Genomic DNA, 16,380 nt, shown 5'->3' on the forward strand with positions numbered 1-16,380 from the left:
CTGTCGCTGAGAGCTATTCCCACGGCCATGCCCTGCCACGGCGGACTGCACCCTCAATTATCAGTCAGGATAAGTTCCTCGTCTCTTTAACTTCTGGCCAAGGATGTGGTCACAGCGTGAAAGAAGACTATGGGGGTGGGGAGTGGGCTTGTTTAAGAGACCCACAAAAAGTCTCAGTATCCTTTCCTGCTTCTCCTGTCTGTTCTTACAGCCAGCATCTCCATCTGCTGGTATAGAATCCAGGGGAAAGATCTTCAGAAAGAACCAGGAAGTCTAAGTCCTTGGTGTATGTTTATTCATATTCTGTTGTTAGAACATAATCCCTGAGGCTAGTGCAGTATTTATAAAGGGAGGACATTTGTGTAGTAATGGAATTGACTAGCAGCATCATGGAATTTGGGAAGTCCTACAACCAGCCATGTACAGACAGGTTCAAGAAGCAGCTGGCTTGGTAACATGGCTTAATTCAAGCTCAGAGCCTCAGAATGAGAGAAGCTGACTTACCTCCCCCAGTCTAAGCTCAGAGCCTTAATAGCTGCTGGAGAGGGGGCATACTACTACCATTCACAATCAAAGAACCTGGGGTTCTGGTGACCAAGGTCAGAAGTGGAGGGATGTCCCATCCAGGAGAGCAAGGTTGTGAGTCCTCTTCATGTGCTTTCCCATTTCCATCTAAACCCCAAGGCGACTTGAAGGTGCTGCCTACAATGTGGTCTCAGTCAATGCTTGTGCCATTCCCTCTGGGAACACAGACATGTCCAGAAAGAGTCCCTCGCCTGTCGTCTAGGAGTCCATCTAGTGCAGCTGACACCTGAGACTGACCATTACCCAAGGGTGGAGAAAAGAGTGCAGCTGGGAAGTCACATTACATGCACAGGGTGTGCAGCTGGTCTTCCTTTGCACTGCCAGCTCCCGGTAGACTTCTTATTACGTGTGAAAGCTGGCCTCAGCTTAGGCTGTTTCCCAACCAGCTCTATTACCGTAATTTAACCCATTTATATTAATCTATATTCTGCCATGTGTCTCATTAGCTCTCGTCCATATTGTTGTCCACTATTCTATCACTTGCTGGTGAATGCCCCCACCATGCACACACACCTTGCACACTTCAGATTCATCCTAGAGCTCCCATCTCTGCCTGGAAGTCCCTCTCCTGCCTAGTGATTGGCTCTTCAGCTCTTTATTAAACCAGTCAGAAGGTGCCTTGGCAGAGACACATCTTCACAGTGTACAAAAAGACTATCCCACAACAAGGGTGTGTGGATATATATATAATATATATATATATATAGATATATATATATATATAATATATATATATATATATATATATATACACACATATATACTTGTGTGGCTAAATGAGTGTGTGCTTGCACATGTGTGTGAGGCCAGCGATTGGCATCATGTCTTCCTGGATTGCTTTTTACTTTATCTTTTGAGACAGGGTCTCTCACGGAGCCTGGTGCTCACCCACGGGCTACGCTGGATGGCCAGCAAGTTCTGCTGTTCCTTCTGTCTGTTTTCCCTGCCCTTGTCATGCCCCACAGTTGTAGATGCAGACAGCTGTGCCCAGCTGTTTTGTGTATGCTGGCCAGTGAACTCGGGTACGTGTGCTTGTGTGGCAGACGCTTTACCACCTCCTCAGCCTTCTGCCCAGCTTCAGCCAACAGACTTCAGGTTCGAAGACAGAAGGGAATTCCGTTCATTGCTGAAGTCTCGGGCTGGTGAATGCCATTGATTTCCCATGGTCACTACATAAGTCCATCGACTGTCGCCATCTCTAGCTGGGTTTGTTTGTAGATTTGATCCAATTCAGATGCAGGGACAGCAGGAACAGAAGGCTATAAAGACACTTTCCCTATCCATGTTACTCAGAAGTCTAACTTGGAGATGTCCCTAGGAGTACGCTACGCTACCTACTTATGTGCCCTCCCAGGCTATGTTACATCTAATAACCCACATTTATTCTCTGGCTCAGTGGAGCCCGCTCATCACAGAATGTGGTGTCTTAGTCTGGTGCTGCCATTAAAAAAAAACAAAACCTGGATAATCTATAAACAAATAAGCTATTTATCACTGTTCTAGAACTGGGGAAGTCTAAGGTTTATGCACACACAGTCTTAATGTCTTAAGGCAGACTGCTTCTAAGGTAGAGCACAGTTGTTGCTTCTTCTGGAGGAGCATCTTCATGTGGCAGAAAGGGCAAGGCGTGGGGGTGAAGCTCCTCTGTGAAGCCCTTTTATAAGGACCTTATCATTCTCATCCCATCCAGGAGATGGGCCTCATACCTTAATCAACTCCTAATGACCCCATCTCTTAATCCTGTCACATAGGTGACTGAGGGTCAGCAGATCCATTTTAAGGGACATTCAGACCATAGCCATCATGAAACAATTTCATGGCAGTGCACTCCTGTCTTCCATGTTTTGGTGCTCAGTCTTGATGCATTGGCCCTCTGTCTTCTGGTCCTTGATTTTATGGCTTTGAGCAACTCAGACAATTTAGGGGGCTGTAAGGAATTAGGAAGCTCTCTTGTACACCTAGCCGCCTGCAAAACTGGGTATGTCCTGATGAAATGTTGACACTGCCCACCTCCCACTGTGGCTTTGCAGGCTTGCGAGGAACGTGGCCCTGGGAGCCATTAAATAATTGTCTCTCAAGACCCTGGCTTGTTAGGCTTATGTTGACAGTAGCAGTCTCCTCGAAACTTCTGCCAACCACCACTGGGTTGTATCTTGATGAAAGTCTTGGTTATTCAAGAGAGAATCACATAGAAAGACATTTCTTTAATTCTTCTTCAATCCATTCATTCTTTCATGCCTTTGTCTTTTTATATTTGTGGTGTGTGTGTGTGTGCGCGTGCGTGGTGTGTGTGTGTGTGTGTGTGTGTGTGGTGTGTGTGTGTGTGTGTGTGTGTGTGTGTGTGTGTGCGCGTGCGCGTGCAGGTGCATCTGTGCAGGTGTTTATGCATGTGTATGTTCATAAGTATGGAAGCCAGGGGACAACTTGGGTGTCATCTCCAACAATGCCATCCATCTTCTTTGAGAAAGAGTATCTAACTGACCAGGCACTCACCAGTTAAGGTGAGAGTAACGGGCCAGTGAGCTCCAGCATCTTCCTGTCTCCTCCTTCTCAGTGCTGGGGTTGCAAATGTGCACCACTGTGCCCAGCATTTTTAACATGGATTCTGTGAGCCCAGTTCAGGTCTGCTGCCTGAAAAACAAGCACATCACTGGCCTCAGCATCTTCCTAGATGCTTCATTTGCTTCTTCAGAGCTTACTAAGGGAGGGGATCTGTGATGGGTGCTGGGAAAGAAAACAAAACAGGGAAAAGCGTACCTGTTCTCAAGGCCCTTGAATAAGTTATCCTTTTGATTGTAAAGTTGATATAGGCCAGAGGCAACTGTCTTAAAAACATTCTGTGTAAATGAACAGCAAGTATTTCAGGTTTTGTGCAGCATGGGCTCCTGTGGGAGTGACTCCACTCTGCCCTCCTGCTCGGGGAGCTGCAAGGGGATGCTTGTGAAAATGGGTGTGGTTCCCCCAGGAGAACTTCCCAGACATTATAAATTTCATATAAATTTCAAGTATCTTATATGATTATTAAGATGCCCCCAATCATTAACAAATGTAGAATCATTCTTATTTGAGGGCTGGACAAAAATCAATTAGCCTTTGGGCTAGAGTTAGCTAGAAAGTCACAGATTGTCACTCCTCTTCTAGGATGGCCACTAAGAGTCTAGATGGGTGAATTCATCACCAAATGGAGAGGTCACTCACGACTGTGGTGTGCTCTGTCTCTGCCTTTGCACTTCCCTCAGTGTGTGTCCACAAATCTTCCACAAAGCAGAAATGTCTGCATGATTTTCTGATGTTATTGGGCACATCTAGGGGCTTGTTTTCCTGCAAGAAAATGAAAATGACTCTGGTGACTATTTGGTCTTGAAATGGTTTAATTTACTTTTTTTTTTCTTTTTTCCCTTACCCTTTCTCCACAACAGAAATTAACATAAAAATTCCTTCTGGCTAAATTCCCAATGCATTTTTCACAGTGAGCATTTTCTGAAGTGAAAATTAGGGGCTTCCTTGCAGTTTCCATCAGGAATGTGAAATGGTGCAGCTCACAGGGTGGAGAACTCAAACCCATTTATGAACTAATTCATGCTGGTAAGGAGGCCTCTCTGCAGCCTGCCAGAGGATCCTTTCTACAGAAATTCAAGCATCTGGGCGATGTGTTTTATTTTCCTTTCTTATTCTGTCACTGAGACAGTATCATCCACCCTGGAAGACACTGATTGGCACCAGCACCTGTGGAGGACTGCACTCTGTGTCATCTCTAGACTCGCCAGAACCTGGGGTGCAAAGTAAGGTCTTTTTCTACCCCTCCACTTCTTCATCTCCAGCCTCACTTTTATCTAGTGGAATCCCCTCCCCCATTTTTATCTAGTGAAATCTAGAATCTAATGATGATGAACACTATTGGTAACCTCATAAAAACATGGCAGTCCAGTGTAGTGGGAAGACACAGGGAAAGGAATGGACTTTTGCCTGTCTCTAGTTCTAACAATCTGGTTCTCAAAGCAGCCTTGGGTCTTTCAGGCTGATGCTCTAAGCTGGATCTAGATGAGTCTGTTTGCCTTTACTGTCTCTATCTATCTATCTATCTATCTATCTATCTATCTATCTATCTACCTATCTACTTACCTGCCATCTTGTCATCTATTATCTTAATTAGGGAAACACCATGACCAAAAGCATCTTGGAGAAGGAAAGGTTTATTTTGTTCACAGTTCCATAAAACAGTTCATTATCAAAAGCAGTAAGCTCAAGAACTCGGAAGCAGGAGCTGATGCAGAGGCCATGGAGCAGGGCTGCTTACTGGCTTGCTCCTCATAGCTTGCTCAGCCTGATTTCTTTATAGAATCCAAACTACCAGCCCAGGGATCGTCCCATCCACAATGGGCTTGGCTCTCCCCAAATGGTCACTAATTAAGAAAATGCCTTGCAGCAGGGTATTATGGAGGCATTTTCTCAATTGAGGCTCCTTCCTCTCTAATGAATCTAGTTGACACAAAGCTTGTCAACCAGCTATGTCAACTCAAGTTGACAGTACATCTACGTATAATCTATTAATCATTGATCTTTCTACATCTATATATTATTTACAGATCATCTATCTGTCTACCTAATTTTACCCGTGGAATGTCTTGGATACCTAAGGTCTGATAACTCTGAGATTGTGTATAATTTAAATTCTGCAACAATTTACAGGAGCTACGGGGAGAAAGAAATCACATTATAATGATTAAAATTACAGTGGTTTTTTTTTTTTTTTTTTTTTTTTTTTTGCATCAGCTAGATCTCAGTTTGAATTTTGGTTTCTCCACTTAGAGGCCAATGTAGACTTTGGGAATAATGATCAATTTCATTGTGTGTCTGCTTCGGCAGAAGTATCTACAACATACTCAGTTAAAAACCCTGCAACTTAGATATTTCTTTTCCTTTATTTTTGCTCCAAATTTTTGTTGAATTGCTTTGTTGCTTCGGAAAACACAGAAAAATAAAATAAATGTGCAAAACAGAGGATCTGACCCCCAGCCAGGTTGTATAGGGAAGGTGGTCAGGTGTGTTCAGCAATGCTTGTATGTTGGTGTGGCGGGGGCTGGGGAGAGGGAGAGAATCAGCCAACAGCTGGGCTTGGTGGGGTTTGAACGTGAAGGGTCTCCAACAGGGTCACCTGTGTGAACACCTGGTTCTCAGCTGGTGGTGCTGGTTCTGGAGGCTGTGGAGCCTCTAGGGAGTCAGGCTGGGTGGGCAGAGGGTGGTTCACTGCATTTGCCTTTGAAAGGGTCTGCTGAAACTCCATTCTCTGCTTCCTGATTTGCCTACAAGTGAGAAGTCTAGCAGCATGTTATCAGAGGCACAGACCAACCTGCTCACAGTGACAGATTGACCCCTGGAGACCACGAGTGAGAAATCAACCTGGCTCCCTCAGTTGTTTCTGAATGCTTTGTCACAGTCACAAGGAAAGTCATCAATACAGAGCTGACCAGCCAACTTGAGGGTGTTAAAGAAGGAGTGTTCAAACTGATTACCAAAGGATAAACAGAAGCTGCCCAGTGCTCAGTGGACCTTTGTAACATGAGAAAAAGCAGCAGCGTGCTAATGGAGATGGTCTCACCTGAGAGCTGGAATAGAGAGACCGGTGGTAGCTCAATCACCCTTGCTGTGTCCTACCATCACAGAAGCCCTTCAGCAAGCCAGTCACTCAGCAGATAGCGGACAAAGCAAGGAGACCAGCAATAGGTCGTCTCAATCCAGAACTGAGTGGAGTCCCTACCAAGGCTCTCCTCTTCAACTCGTCTTCTTCCCCTGGGTTTCAATCCACAACGGCCCCACTCACTACGGCAACTCCCTTCCGACATCTGACATCTGAACATCTCTGATCAGCTTGTTGGCATGGGGACATGGGATGCGAAGATGGGCCTGCCACGGAGGAGGGAGCTGATAGCAATGCCTTGCAGCTGTAGAAACAAAAGCTGTGACTGATCAAGAGGGAAACTGGATCTGTCATGTTGCATTCTGGGTCTGTTTATAGGAGCAGAAACCAAGGCACCTGATTGTGGCTTTTCCCTGCTTTCCTGCCTGCAGAAACCACCCAGTCAGGGGCCTAGCAGGAAGAAGCTGGGCCAGAAAGGGACGTGTGTGTGTGTGTGTGTGTGTGTGTGTGTGTGTGTGTGTGTGTTTTTTCAGGGTTCAGGTGCCTGGGGAACAGTAATTCCAGAGCAACCAAGCTGGGGACGGCCGGATCTCCTCCCATAGCCTTCTATATCACGGCCCAGCGAGCAGGGTGGGAGCTGGCTTCTTTTCCAGCTTGTCCAGGTTTGGTTCCGGCAGTCCCCGCTGCTTCTCCGGGCCCTGGGTGCTCGCCTTTTCTCCTCCCTTAGCAACCGGGAGCCTGTGGACGCTACCAAGCAGCAACTGGGAGGCTGCGGGAACCGGGCAAGGAAGGGAGGAGCCCAGCCCAGGTGCTCTGAGTCCCACCGCGGCAGCGCAAAGCCACCGTTAGCTGCGTCTGTCTGCACCTGCAGCGGGGTCCAAAAGGGATTCAGCAAAAATGAGCCATTCGCACCCCGCTGGGTAAGTGACAACTAGAGCCCTGCCTCGCTGAGGCAGGTGGCGGCTTCAGCCAGCGGCCCTCCTCCTCCCTCCTGCTGCGGAGCTCAGGGCGACAGAGAGAGGGAGGGTGGGCTGGGAGAGGGGAGAAACACAGATTCTAGGTTTCAAGAGGATGGCAGAAATCCCAGGCGTCCCATCTTCTCCCTGCCCCCTGCCCATTCTCAGCCTGGAAAGACGGGGAAAATGGATGTGAAAACCGCACACAATAAGCAGGGGTGGGCGTTAGCTGGGATGAAGATCCCTCAGTGTGGAACACAAGTGTTTAAATGCTGAAGTAGACGTTACCAAAATACGTATTTGTGGGGAGACTTGAGGCAGAAATCAATTTTCCCCGTGGCATGTCTGTGGCTTGCAAAACGAAGGAGAGGTTGTTTTTATGAGGGTTTCCCTGTAGGAGGGAGAGCACCTTATGTCAGAAATATATCTTCCCAGTCACAGAAGCACTATGAGGGTCCTTTAGAATCACCTGGGCCCAGGAAAGTGGTGTGATACGGGAAAGAAAAAGGTCAGGGCGTGAGGCACCCAGGTGCCCACACATGGTCTCCTGTGGATAGAGCAACTCTTCAGAGGGCCTATTAGCAACATTCAATACATCACAGACAGTGAACAGTCTTTGTTGGTTTTTACACAAACAAGGTCTCCATTCTTTGTGAAAGGGAGAGTATCCAATTGCCTTCTGAATTAAGTGTGCAATACATACTACATCAATTTTTATTATCACATTTCTACTAAGTGGATCATTCCCTTCCCCTCTTTGGTTTTGCAACTAATTTGATGCTTTTCAGTTGCATTTATCACACATGTTGAAGAGCAGTGGACTGGCAGAAGACACCCTATTTAGGATCACTTGGAGATGGTGGCGTCTGAGAGAACATAGTCATTGTTGCTCTTGGCTCTATAATCACACTTGAAGATTTCACTTTTTAATGAGTTCTCTGGATGAAAGGACAAGAGTCAGTAATGTTTGAACAATCCAAAGCCCTGTAAGGTGTTCTGTTGGAAGTTAGTTCCAGAACATTCTGGAGAGTAAGGGCTCTGTGCTAAATTGAATTTCAAAGCTTTAATGTTTTGCTGCTGAGTTCCTGAGCAAGTGTTGTTGGCCACGGTCCCATGGGACAGGAATAATATGTTTTCTGCAGATGCAGTTGGCACTTTGTCCCAATTCAGAAAAAATGAATGTGTCAGTCATAGTCTCTTTCTATGTTTGTCAAGTTCTTGGCTAGGTTAGGATCTGATTAGTCCATTTACCCATTTATGTGAAAATATAGGCAAACCTGTAGCTGCTTATTAAATTCTGCCAAGATTAAGATTTCAAATACCGAAGTCAAAATTTTCTGAAGCTCGAGTGGTTCTGAGCGCATGGAGAAAGGAGACCTAAGGAAAGTGTGTGCAAGGATTACGTGGGGATGCAACACACACACACACACACACACACACACACACACACACACACGCCCTAGGGATACAGCACATCCTGCACTAAAATGCAAAGGTTCTTGAAATATTAGCTCCGTGCTTTCTATGCTTTGTCTCTCTGTATCTACTACCACTGTTCAGGGTTAGGTGAAGCTCAACAGTTCCTGGTTGGATGAATGATACTGGCTGATGGGCCATGCAGTCACAAAAGAAAGCCATGGTAGGGCAGATATTCAGGACTTACAGGAGCCACAGTCCTTTCTGAGGTAATGAAATATCTCATGATCTCCATTTCCACAGACAAGGCAGCTTAGGACTGAGAAATTTCTAAGGGTGGTACAGGGTGGAAGGGTCAGGGCTGAAACACGAGGCCAGCATCTCCAGTGAGCTTGCATCCTTCATCGTCCCATTCAACAATCTAATGTGCGTGATCACTAATGTATAGGAATTCCATCCAAATCAGATCAACATCTGATGGATCACAGCCAGAGTGATCAAGTATTTTGATATATGATGACAATAATTTTGTAGTAGTGCATAGTGCATGTATAAATATGTCTTGTTTAGTTCATAAAATTAAATGGATGCTGGGTGCAGGGCATACACTTTTAAATCCCAGTACTTGGAAACAAAGGTAGGCAGATCTCTGTGATTTCAAGACCAGCCTGGTCCACATTGTGAGCTCCAGGCCAGCCTGGTCCACATTGTGAGCTCCAGGCCAGCCTGGTCCACATTGTGAGCTCCAGGCCAGCCTGGTCACATTGTGAGCTGGTGGTCCACATTGTGAGCTCCAGGCCAGCCTGGTCTACATTGTGAGCTCCAGGCCAGCCTGGTCTACATTGTGAGCTCCAGGCCAGCCTGGTCTACATTGTGAGCTCCAGGCCAGCCATAGCTGCACAGTGAGGCCCTGAGACCCTGTTTCAAGACAAGGTAATAAATAAAATAAAGAAAGAAATAAGCAAATAAGTGGAAACCATGAACAGAAACGTATTTAGTCTACATGCCTTAAAATTCACCCAATAACAAAAGCATTTCAAATTACTAAAGTCTCCCCCTCAAATAAAGAGAATAATTATTTCTCTTGCCTATGTTACCATTTGGAAATAATAAAAGTTTGAGTAGCAAATAAAAGTTTTCATCAAAGCTGAGAAGCCTTCTCCATCATTACTGAGGCACTTTGTACTTATTATATTTTGAAGATAAAATGGTAATAAAGTTAAGTTCTACAATAAAACAGATATTGTAAGTCTGAAATTTCTCCAGTCAGTTAGCAGTGTCTGATGCTTTCTCTTGGCTCTTCTTTGCTCTGAGTTGCTTGCCTACTTAATTATACCATGAAACACTGGATATAAAAACCACACAGGCCCAACACTGGCTTTGTTCAGATGGAGAATGGGAGTAAATAAAAATGGTCCTAAAAAGTCTTTCAAAGATAACAGAGACTTCAAGTCTCAACTGCCTCTCCATTTGGTGGATACCAACTATGAACCACTGTAGACAACACCACGGTCTCTAATGAAAGTGTTTTAGACCCAACAGTTTCATTTCACAGTCCCTGCACTTTACTAGATTCCCCCCACTTTGCTCTTTGTGTGTGTTTGTGGGCTGGGCACCATGCCTCAAGGTGGAACAGGAATCTTAAATCCCTCCATCGTGGGATTTAAAACAATATAGCTCTGCCTTCATGCTCATCACTTCATGCTCATCCACATGAATGTGGCTCCCTATTGGAGAGAGCCACTTCACTTAGAAGAGTCATGGAAGATACATCTTGGAGCAAAGAGGGAAGGGAGTTTATACTCCACGACAAGAAAAATGCAGAAAATGCATGCTTTGCAGGGCTGTTCTATGTGATAACTCAGAACCCAAACACACCAGTTGTGCATCTTTAGATGGCATATATCTTCCAGGCGGCAGTGCCATCCACTGTGGTGTTCACAGTAGGTCATATTTGCGTAGCCTTTGGTGTCTTCCCTCCATTCTTAACAATGTAGTCCTCTATAGGAAATTATAGTTTGTTGCTCATGTCTATCCCCCAAATCATCTCTAACACAGAATTTCAGACTTGATATTTTTAAATATTTGAATTCAAATTTGGCAGTTTCTATTAATCTTGCCGACTGCTAGCTTTGAGAAGCAGGTTAGTTCCAGGTGGTTTTTACCAGACTCCCATGTCCTGGCTTCTCCTCTCACGTCACAGGTCTTATTCTTTTTAATATAGATACCACACTCTTCCTTTGGCTGAGCAAACCCATTCATCTAAACAGATGGGAATGGAGAGGCATTTGTCCTGGGAATGCGGAGTTCTCAGAACTCCTTCAGAGACGCTTATTAACATTGCAGTCATCTGTCACCGGAAATGTTCCTGGTTAGCTTTAGATGACTACCCAATGAGTTCAACTGCTCTGGACACAAAGGGCTGGAAGCTATTGGGTTTGTAATCAGACCTGTTGCCCAATATGGAAGGTGTTTGTTGTAGCAACATCTAGAATATCCCTCAAATTTCTACTTTGCGTCTCTGCTTTGCTAAGCTTGATGCTCCCTACGGGACCCTGGATGGCGAGAGGCACCTTCCTTTCATGGGAGTAGAAGGTGTTTATAATTTATAGTGGTGCAAACATGAGGGAAGGAATGAGTATGACTGGAAGACATTTTCCAGAAGGTCCATTCTAAGGACTCACAGCGGGAAATTGAGGAGTAGAGCAGGTTTCTATTGGAGCTAGCCTTCCAAAGCATCTTCAGGAAAGCCTTCTGTGGTACCCCGTGAGTGTGTGCATCCAAGTTTGCAAGCTGGTTTAGAGAACAGTGTCACTGTAAGGTCCAGTGGTCCTCTGCTCCTGTCCCTTCCCCAAACCTCTGCTCAGGAATGCAGGGAGAAGACAGTGTTCTCCAGGTTATTTGGACAAAGAGCAAAGTTGGAAAGTACAGCTTCTCTGACTGAATTCTTAACTCCTAAGACAGTACCAAATAATCTAAGCCTGAGGGGACATGGGCTTTTGAGCCTTCAAATTTCCAGCAATGTTATTCCTAGCGAAAATCTCAAATTCTCTAGTTAGTGCTGAGCCTTCTATGGCTCATTTCAATGCAGACCAACTATGTAGTAAGTGGGGGAGAACTGTGGCTCTTCCCTCCCTTCCCTACACAGATAGTCATCATATGGTGATCTCATAAATACCAAGTTTAAAGTGAAACACTCACATTTTTTTTTTTGTTTTTCGAGACAGGGTTTCTCTGTGTAGCTTGTGCCTTTTCCTGGAACTCACTTGTAGCCAGGCTGGCTCGAACTCATAGAGATCGGCCTGGCTCTGCCTCCCAAGTGCTGGGATTAAAGGCGTGCGCCACCATCTCCCGGCTGAAACACTCACATTTAAGTGGCACCAAAATCAGCACAAAGAAGCAGAGTGTACACTCCAACATTCACACTCTTCTGTGAGTGTCTCTGTCATTTTTCTTCAAATTATAAATCCCCAAATGGTATGACTGTGTGCACAATTTTCTAAAAATGACAGAATAGTTGATTAATTTGAGTAAAACTCTTAACTAGCAAAGAGGTATGGTGAGCAGACATGTATTTGTACTTTCTATTCAAATACATTATTTAAAGCAAATATATTTGAATATTCACTCCTTATTTCTTTTTTTTGCATAAGTGACTAATTTTCCTAACTGCATTGAGTAAGAAGATTGTGTAGTATCCTCAGGCTTGAGTCAGTCAATACATTTTCTTTTTTGTTTTCTTCCTTCCCTTGACTTAATCTTTTTTATTGCCCAAGCTGTGCACATGCAGAGCTACTGACTAGTGCACTCTGTGTAGAACCCCCATGTTGTATTTTACAGGTTAAACAATTGTCAAGAATCTCTATCTTCACCCAAACAGTGAATCTGAGTGTTCCAGCTTCCCACAAGCTATTGGTTCTTTCACTCTCTTCTTTTTTTGAGTCTAGAAAGAAGACACAGCCTTCCCTAGGACTAGGACTATCATCAGTGCACATTGTTGGATCAAAAAATATACTTGGACCAAAGTAACTCAGCTGAGAGCTTGCCTTTCTGCACTAATGTGTGTTCTGCAGAAAAGAGGAGGATTGTGACAAGGTGAACAGCATAGTATGAATGATTGTGCTTTACTATGATTCTGTTGGTATTAGGATTTTGGGTTTCTGGAAAATTGTTGTTGAATTATTGTTTGTATGCTGAGCCACAAGGAATAAATATTAACAGTGAACAACACTGGAAAGCACACCGCACGCGCACGCGCACACACACACACACACACACACACACACACACACACACACTTTCCATTCTCTTATGAGTCCTCTCTGATCCTTGCTCTTCCCTCTATCTCTTTCTAACTCGTGGTCTGTAGGAGGTTATTATGATGTGGAATTTCATCTGCTCAAAGTTGCATGGCTTCCCTCTCATCTTCTCTTTGAGCATGGATATGGTAGAGTCCAGAGGGTTTCTGTGCTCTTCCTAGGGGGTCATTAATGGTCACATTCTGTTTGCAAGCATAGAGAATCCAGAATCAAGCTTTCTAGGCACTCAAGAAAGACATATTAATTTCTGTGCATTAAGTCCATGTCGCCTACACAAACTGGTCATGTTCTGGTTATTCCACTGTTGTGGCCTGAGTCCTCCACATCTCACAGTGTGACTGTATCTGGAGACAGATCTTTAAATAAGTAATAAGGCTAAGTGATATCAATGCAGTGGGCCCTAATCCGACCTAAGACACAGACATGCATGCATGGAGAGGGGCTAGAACACTACAATAAGGTGTTCATCTATTAACCAACAGAGAAGCTGGCACTGATTTTTCCTGCACAGCCTTTGGGAGCAACCAACTCTGTAGACAGCTGCCCAACATTGTAGCTTTTAGCTTCCAGAACTATTAGAAGATAAATGTCTGTTGTATAAACCACCTGCCTGTGCTGTGATATGATTTTATGGCAGTCTTAGAGGTAACCAGCCTGTTTGTAGCAGCTGATAGCTTTTATTGCCTGGTCCTGCAAAGCTGAAATAAGTCTTTATAAGAAATGCAGAGTCACAGAAAACAAATGATTGATTGATTGATGGCAGTGTGGTAGTAATGGGTGTCTTAGTGCATCTAAATTATAAAAAAAAACAATCCCACAGACTGAGTGGCTTAGAATAACTCACATGTGTCTCACACAGTTCTGTGAGTAGGAAGTTCGGGATGGTAGGCCAAGTGAAGAGGATGTGCTTCTTTATTCACAGATGGTTGTCCCTGTCTGTGACCTTATGCTGTCTGCTTATCAGGACTCTTCGGGCAACTCTTTTCCTTTCCTTTGTTAATTTTTATTTTATTTGTTTGGTTCTATTCTCATTTGTGAGGGCTTAACTCTCTTCTAAAACTCTTCCGTATATCCCTGTTTCCTAATCTTCACATTGGAGATTAGGACTCAATCCATAAATGTGTGTGTGTGTGTGTGTGTGTGTGTGTGTGTGTGTTTTGTAAGTCTATTACATGATGTACAGATATTAGAAACCAAAAGTTCAAACGGGAGATAGGATCCAAACCTAGTCAACACATGAGGAAAATCCCAGTGAGAAGAGGTTTTAGGACAACAGACCAGTAACCTCTGCTGGGATGTGGTAAGTCAGTTTAGGACTCACGTTACTCCCACCCCTCAGTGCCTGGCACTGATTGGAATATAAAATTGACCATTTTAAACTGGTGATCCATTTTTCTGTGACTGTTATTATTTTTCTGCCACAGCTATAAACATTTATAAATTAATGAAAATACTTAGGGCAAAACACTGAAGCAAAGGAAGGAGCAGCAGGGAACTAAACAGGCAAAATAAATTGAACAGAGTAGTTATCAAACAGCATTACACACTATGGGCTTCAAATGGAATCAAATCATGGTGTTTTACAGTTGCTGTTAATTTGGCATTCTCTATGCGATAGGCTATAATATTTCATATTTGTGGCTATTATGTGGCTTTTGTATCGAGCAGTTTCTTCTGCACATCACTTGCTTGGAGATATTTACAGGAATATTATCTCTATTGTTTAGGATCCAATAAAAATAATCTATGGTAAATTAGAAGAGTAGAATTAGAAAGAACTTCAAATTGCTGGGTATGAGGGATACAAGTGGTTTTTAATTTTCCTCCCTCCACTTATCAGTATTTTGAAGTTTTTATTCTCTGAGATGACAAGTACCAGGAAGTGCCAAGCTTCTCTGAAATCGTAAGTGATCGCAGGCAGCATTGTTATATTATTTCTACTCCTTGTCCCTATGATTTACCCCTGTTTTGACAAAACTACACTATTCGAAAACTTGTTTCTCAATTGCTAAAATTACACCAACATAGCATCTGAGAAGCCTTTCCATCTGCGGTGTAAACTGCAAGGCCTGTGGTCAGAGTCCACATCTCTCCACGTCTCTGGTTTGACTCTGTCGCTGGTACCGTGTTTTAAACTTAGCCCAGCGGTTGCTGAAAGCTGTTGTTGGTTGCTTTCTGCATTGCTGGGACAAAAGTAACCTAAGGGTCGGGGGAGAATGTATTCCGACTCACAGTTTAATGCTACAGTCCATCATGAGAGAGAAGTCCTGGCTGCAGGAATAGGAAGCAGAGATCTGTGCATGCTGGTGTTCAGATGGCTTCCCCTTCTACGGAATCCAGCACCCAAACCCTGGTGCTGCCCATGCTTTAAAGTAGAACTTCTCACCCTTAACTAACTGAATCTCAAACTCCCTCAGACACATCCTGAGGTTTGTTTCCAAGGTGATTCTAAGTCCCTTCAAGTTAGCAGTCAAGATCAACCATTGCAGAAGCGAGCATTTGTTTTGGTTCTAAGAATACAGTCATTCGTTCATTCAGTTATGGTCCCCAGAGTGTTTTCTATGAGGTAATGCCACGTTCAGGAATTGCCATGGTCTAGAAACAGTTTACAAAAATTCATCTGAGATCCTAAAAAGGTCTAGACAAGTTTTGAACATGATTGTCAAGCCAGTGACCCTCCCTGCCCCTTCTGTCCTCAGGCAGCATAGTGATCCTATGTTAGGAATGTCTGTGGCTGCAAATAAGAAAGAATAGAGCAAGTAGAGGCCCAGGCCAGGACAATATCTGTGACTCATTTTATCAGCAGTATACATGCATGATTAAATTTTTTATTACTAGCAAGACTTGGAGTTTTTATAAGTCTTTATCTCTGCAGTTTTCTTATTATTTTTTATATGGTAGCAGGAATTAAAAATTAGATCCAGGCATTGTATTTTTATAAAACCACCACAAGTAGGAAGGAAAATGATGGTCATGGGCTCCTTCCAGCATTCTTTTTGGTATATCTCACTGGCCATAGCTGCATCAATAGACAGCCCAGACACAAGGCAGAGTAAGGAGGAGTGTGTGGGGAAGGCAGAGAAAGGACAGAGATTGGCTTTTCCTAGACATGCTCACTATGGTGCTGTTACTGGCTGGCTGAGATTGGACTTAGATGTTCTGAGTTCTGGATTATCAACTTTGCCACACAGAAATCATGTGACTCTAAGCAAACTTTGCAATTGCTCTGGCTCTTGCCTGTGGGAGATATATCTTTTTTGCAGGTTGATTTGGGGAACAATTGAGATAGCTATACATTTAGCATAGTGCCTGGCTTATTGGAAATATTAACAATTGGTGCTTTGTATAACCTCAGTGCACAAGCAGACACAAGTTTCTACAGAATGTTTAGATTTGTTTCCTGATCCAGACATAGCATTAAGACAATTTTAAGAACCCATCTTGAAGAAGAGTTTTGGATATGGGT

General features: G+C 44.0%; 1 protein-coding gene across 2 annotated transcripts in view; it reads left to right on the forward strand.

The window, feature by feature from the left end:
• The first annotated feature begins 6,279 nt into the window (after positions 1 to 6,279).
• Positions 6,280 to 16,380, forward strand: part of Erich3 (glutamate rich 3) — a 117,183-nt gene continuing 107,082 nt past the window's right edge. Inside the window, exon 1 of one of the 2 annotated variants that reach the window (XM_037207246.1) lies at positions 6,280 to 7,143. In XM_037207246.1, coding sequence (XP_037063141.1) covers positions 7,121 to 7,143 — 23 coding nt within the window. In that variant the 5' untranslated portion in view covers positions 6,280 to 7,120. The remainder of the gene's footprint in view (positions 7,144 to 16,380) is intronic. The other variant, XM_028882937.2, reaches the window with a different exon arrangement.

The sequence above is a fragment of the Peromyscus leucopus genome, chromosome 6 (genome assembly GCF_004664715.2).
Source record: "Peromyscus leucopus breed LL Stock chromosome 6, UCI_PerLeu_2.1, whole genome shotgun sequence".
NCBI classification, from domain to species: Eukaryota; Metazoa; Chordata; class Mammalia; order Rodentia; family Cricetidae; genus Peromyscus; species Peromyscus leucopus.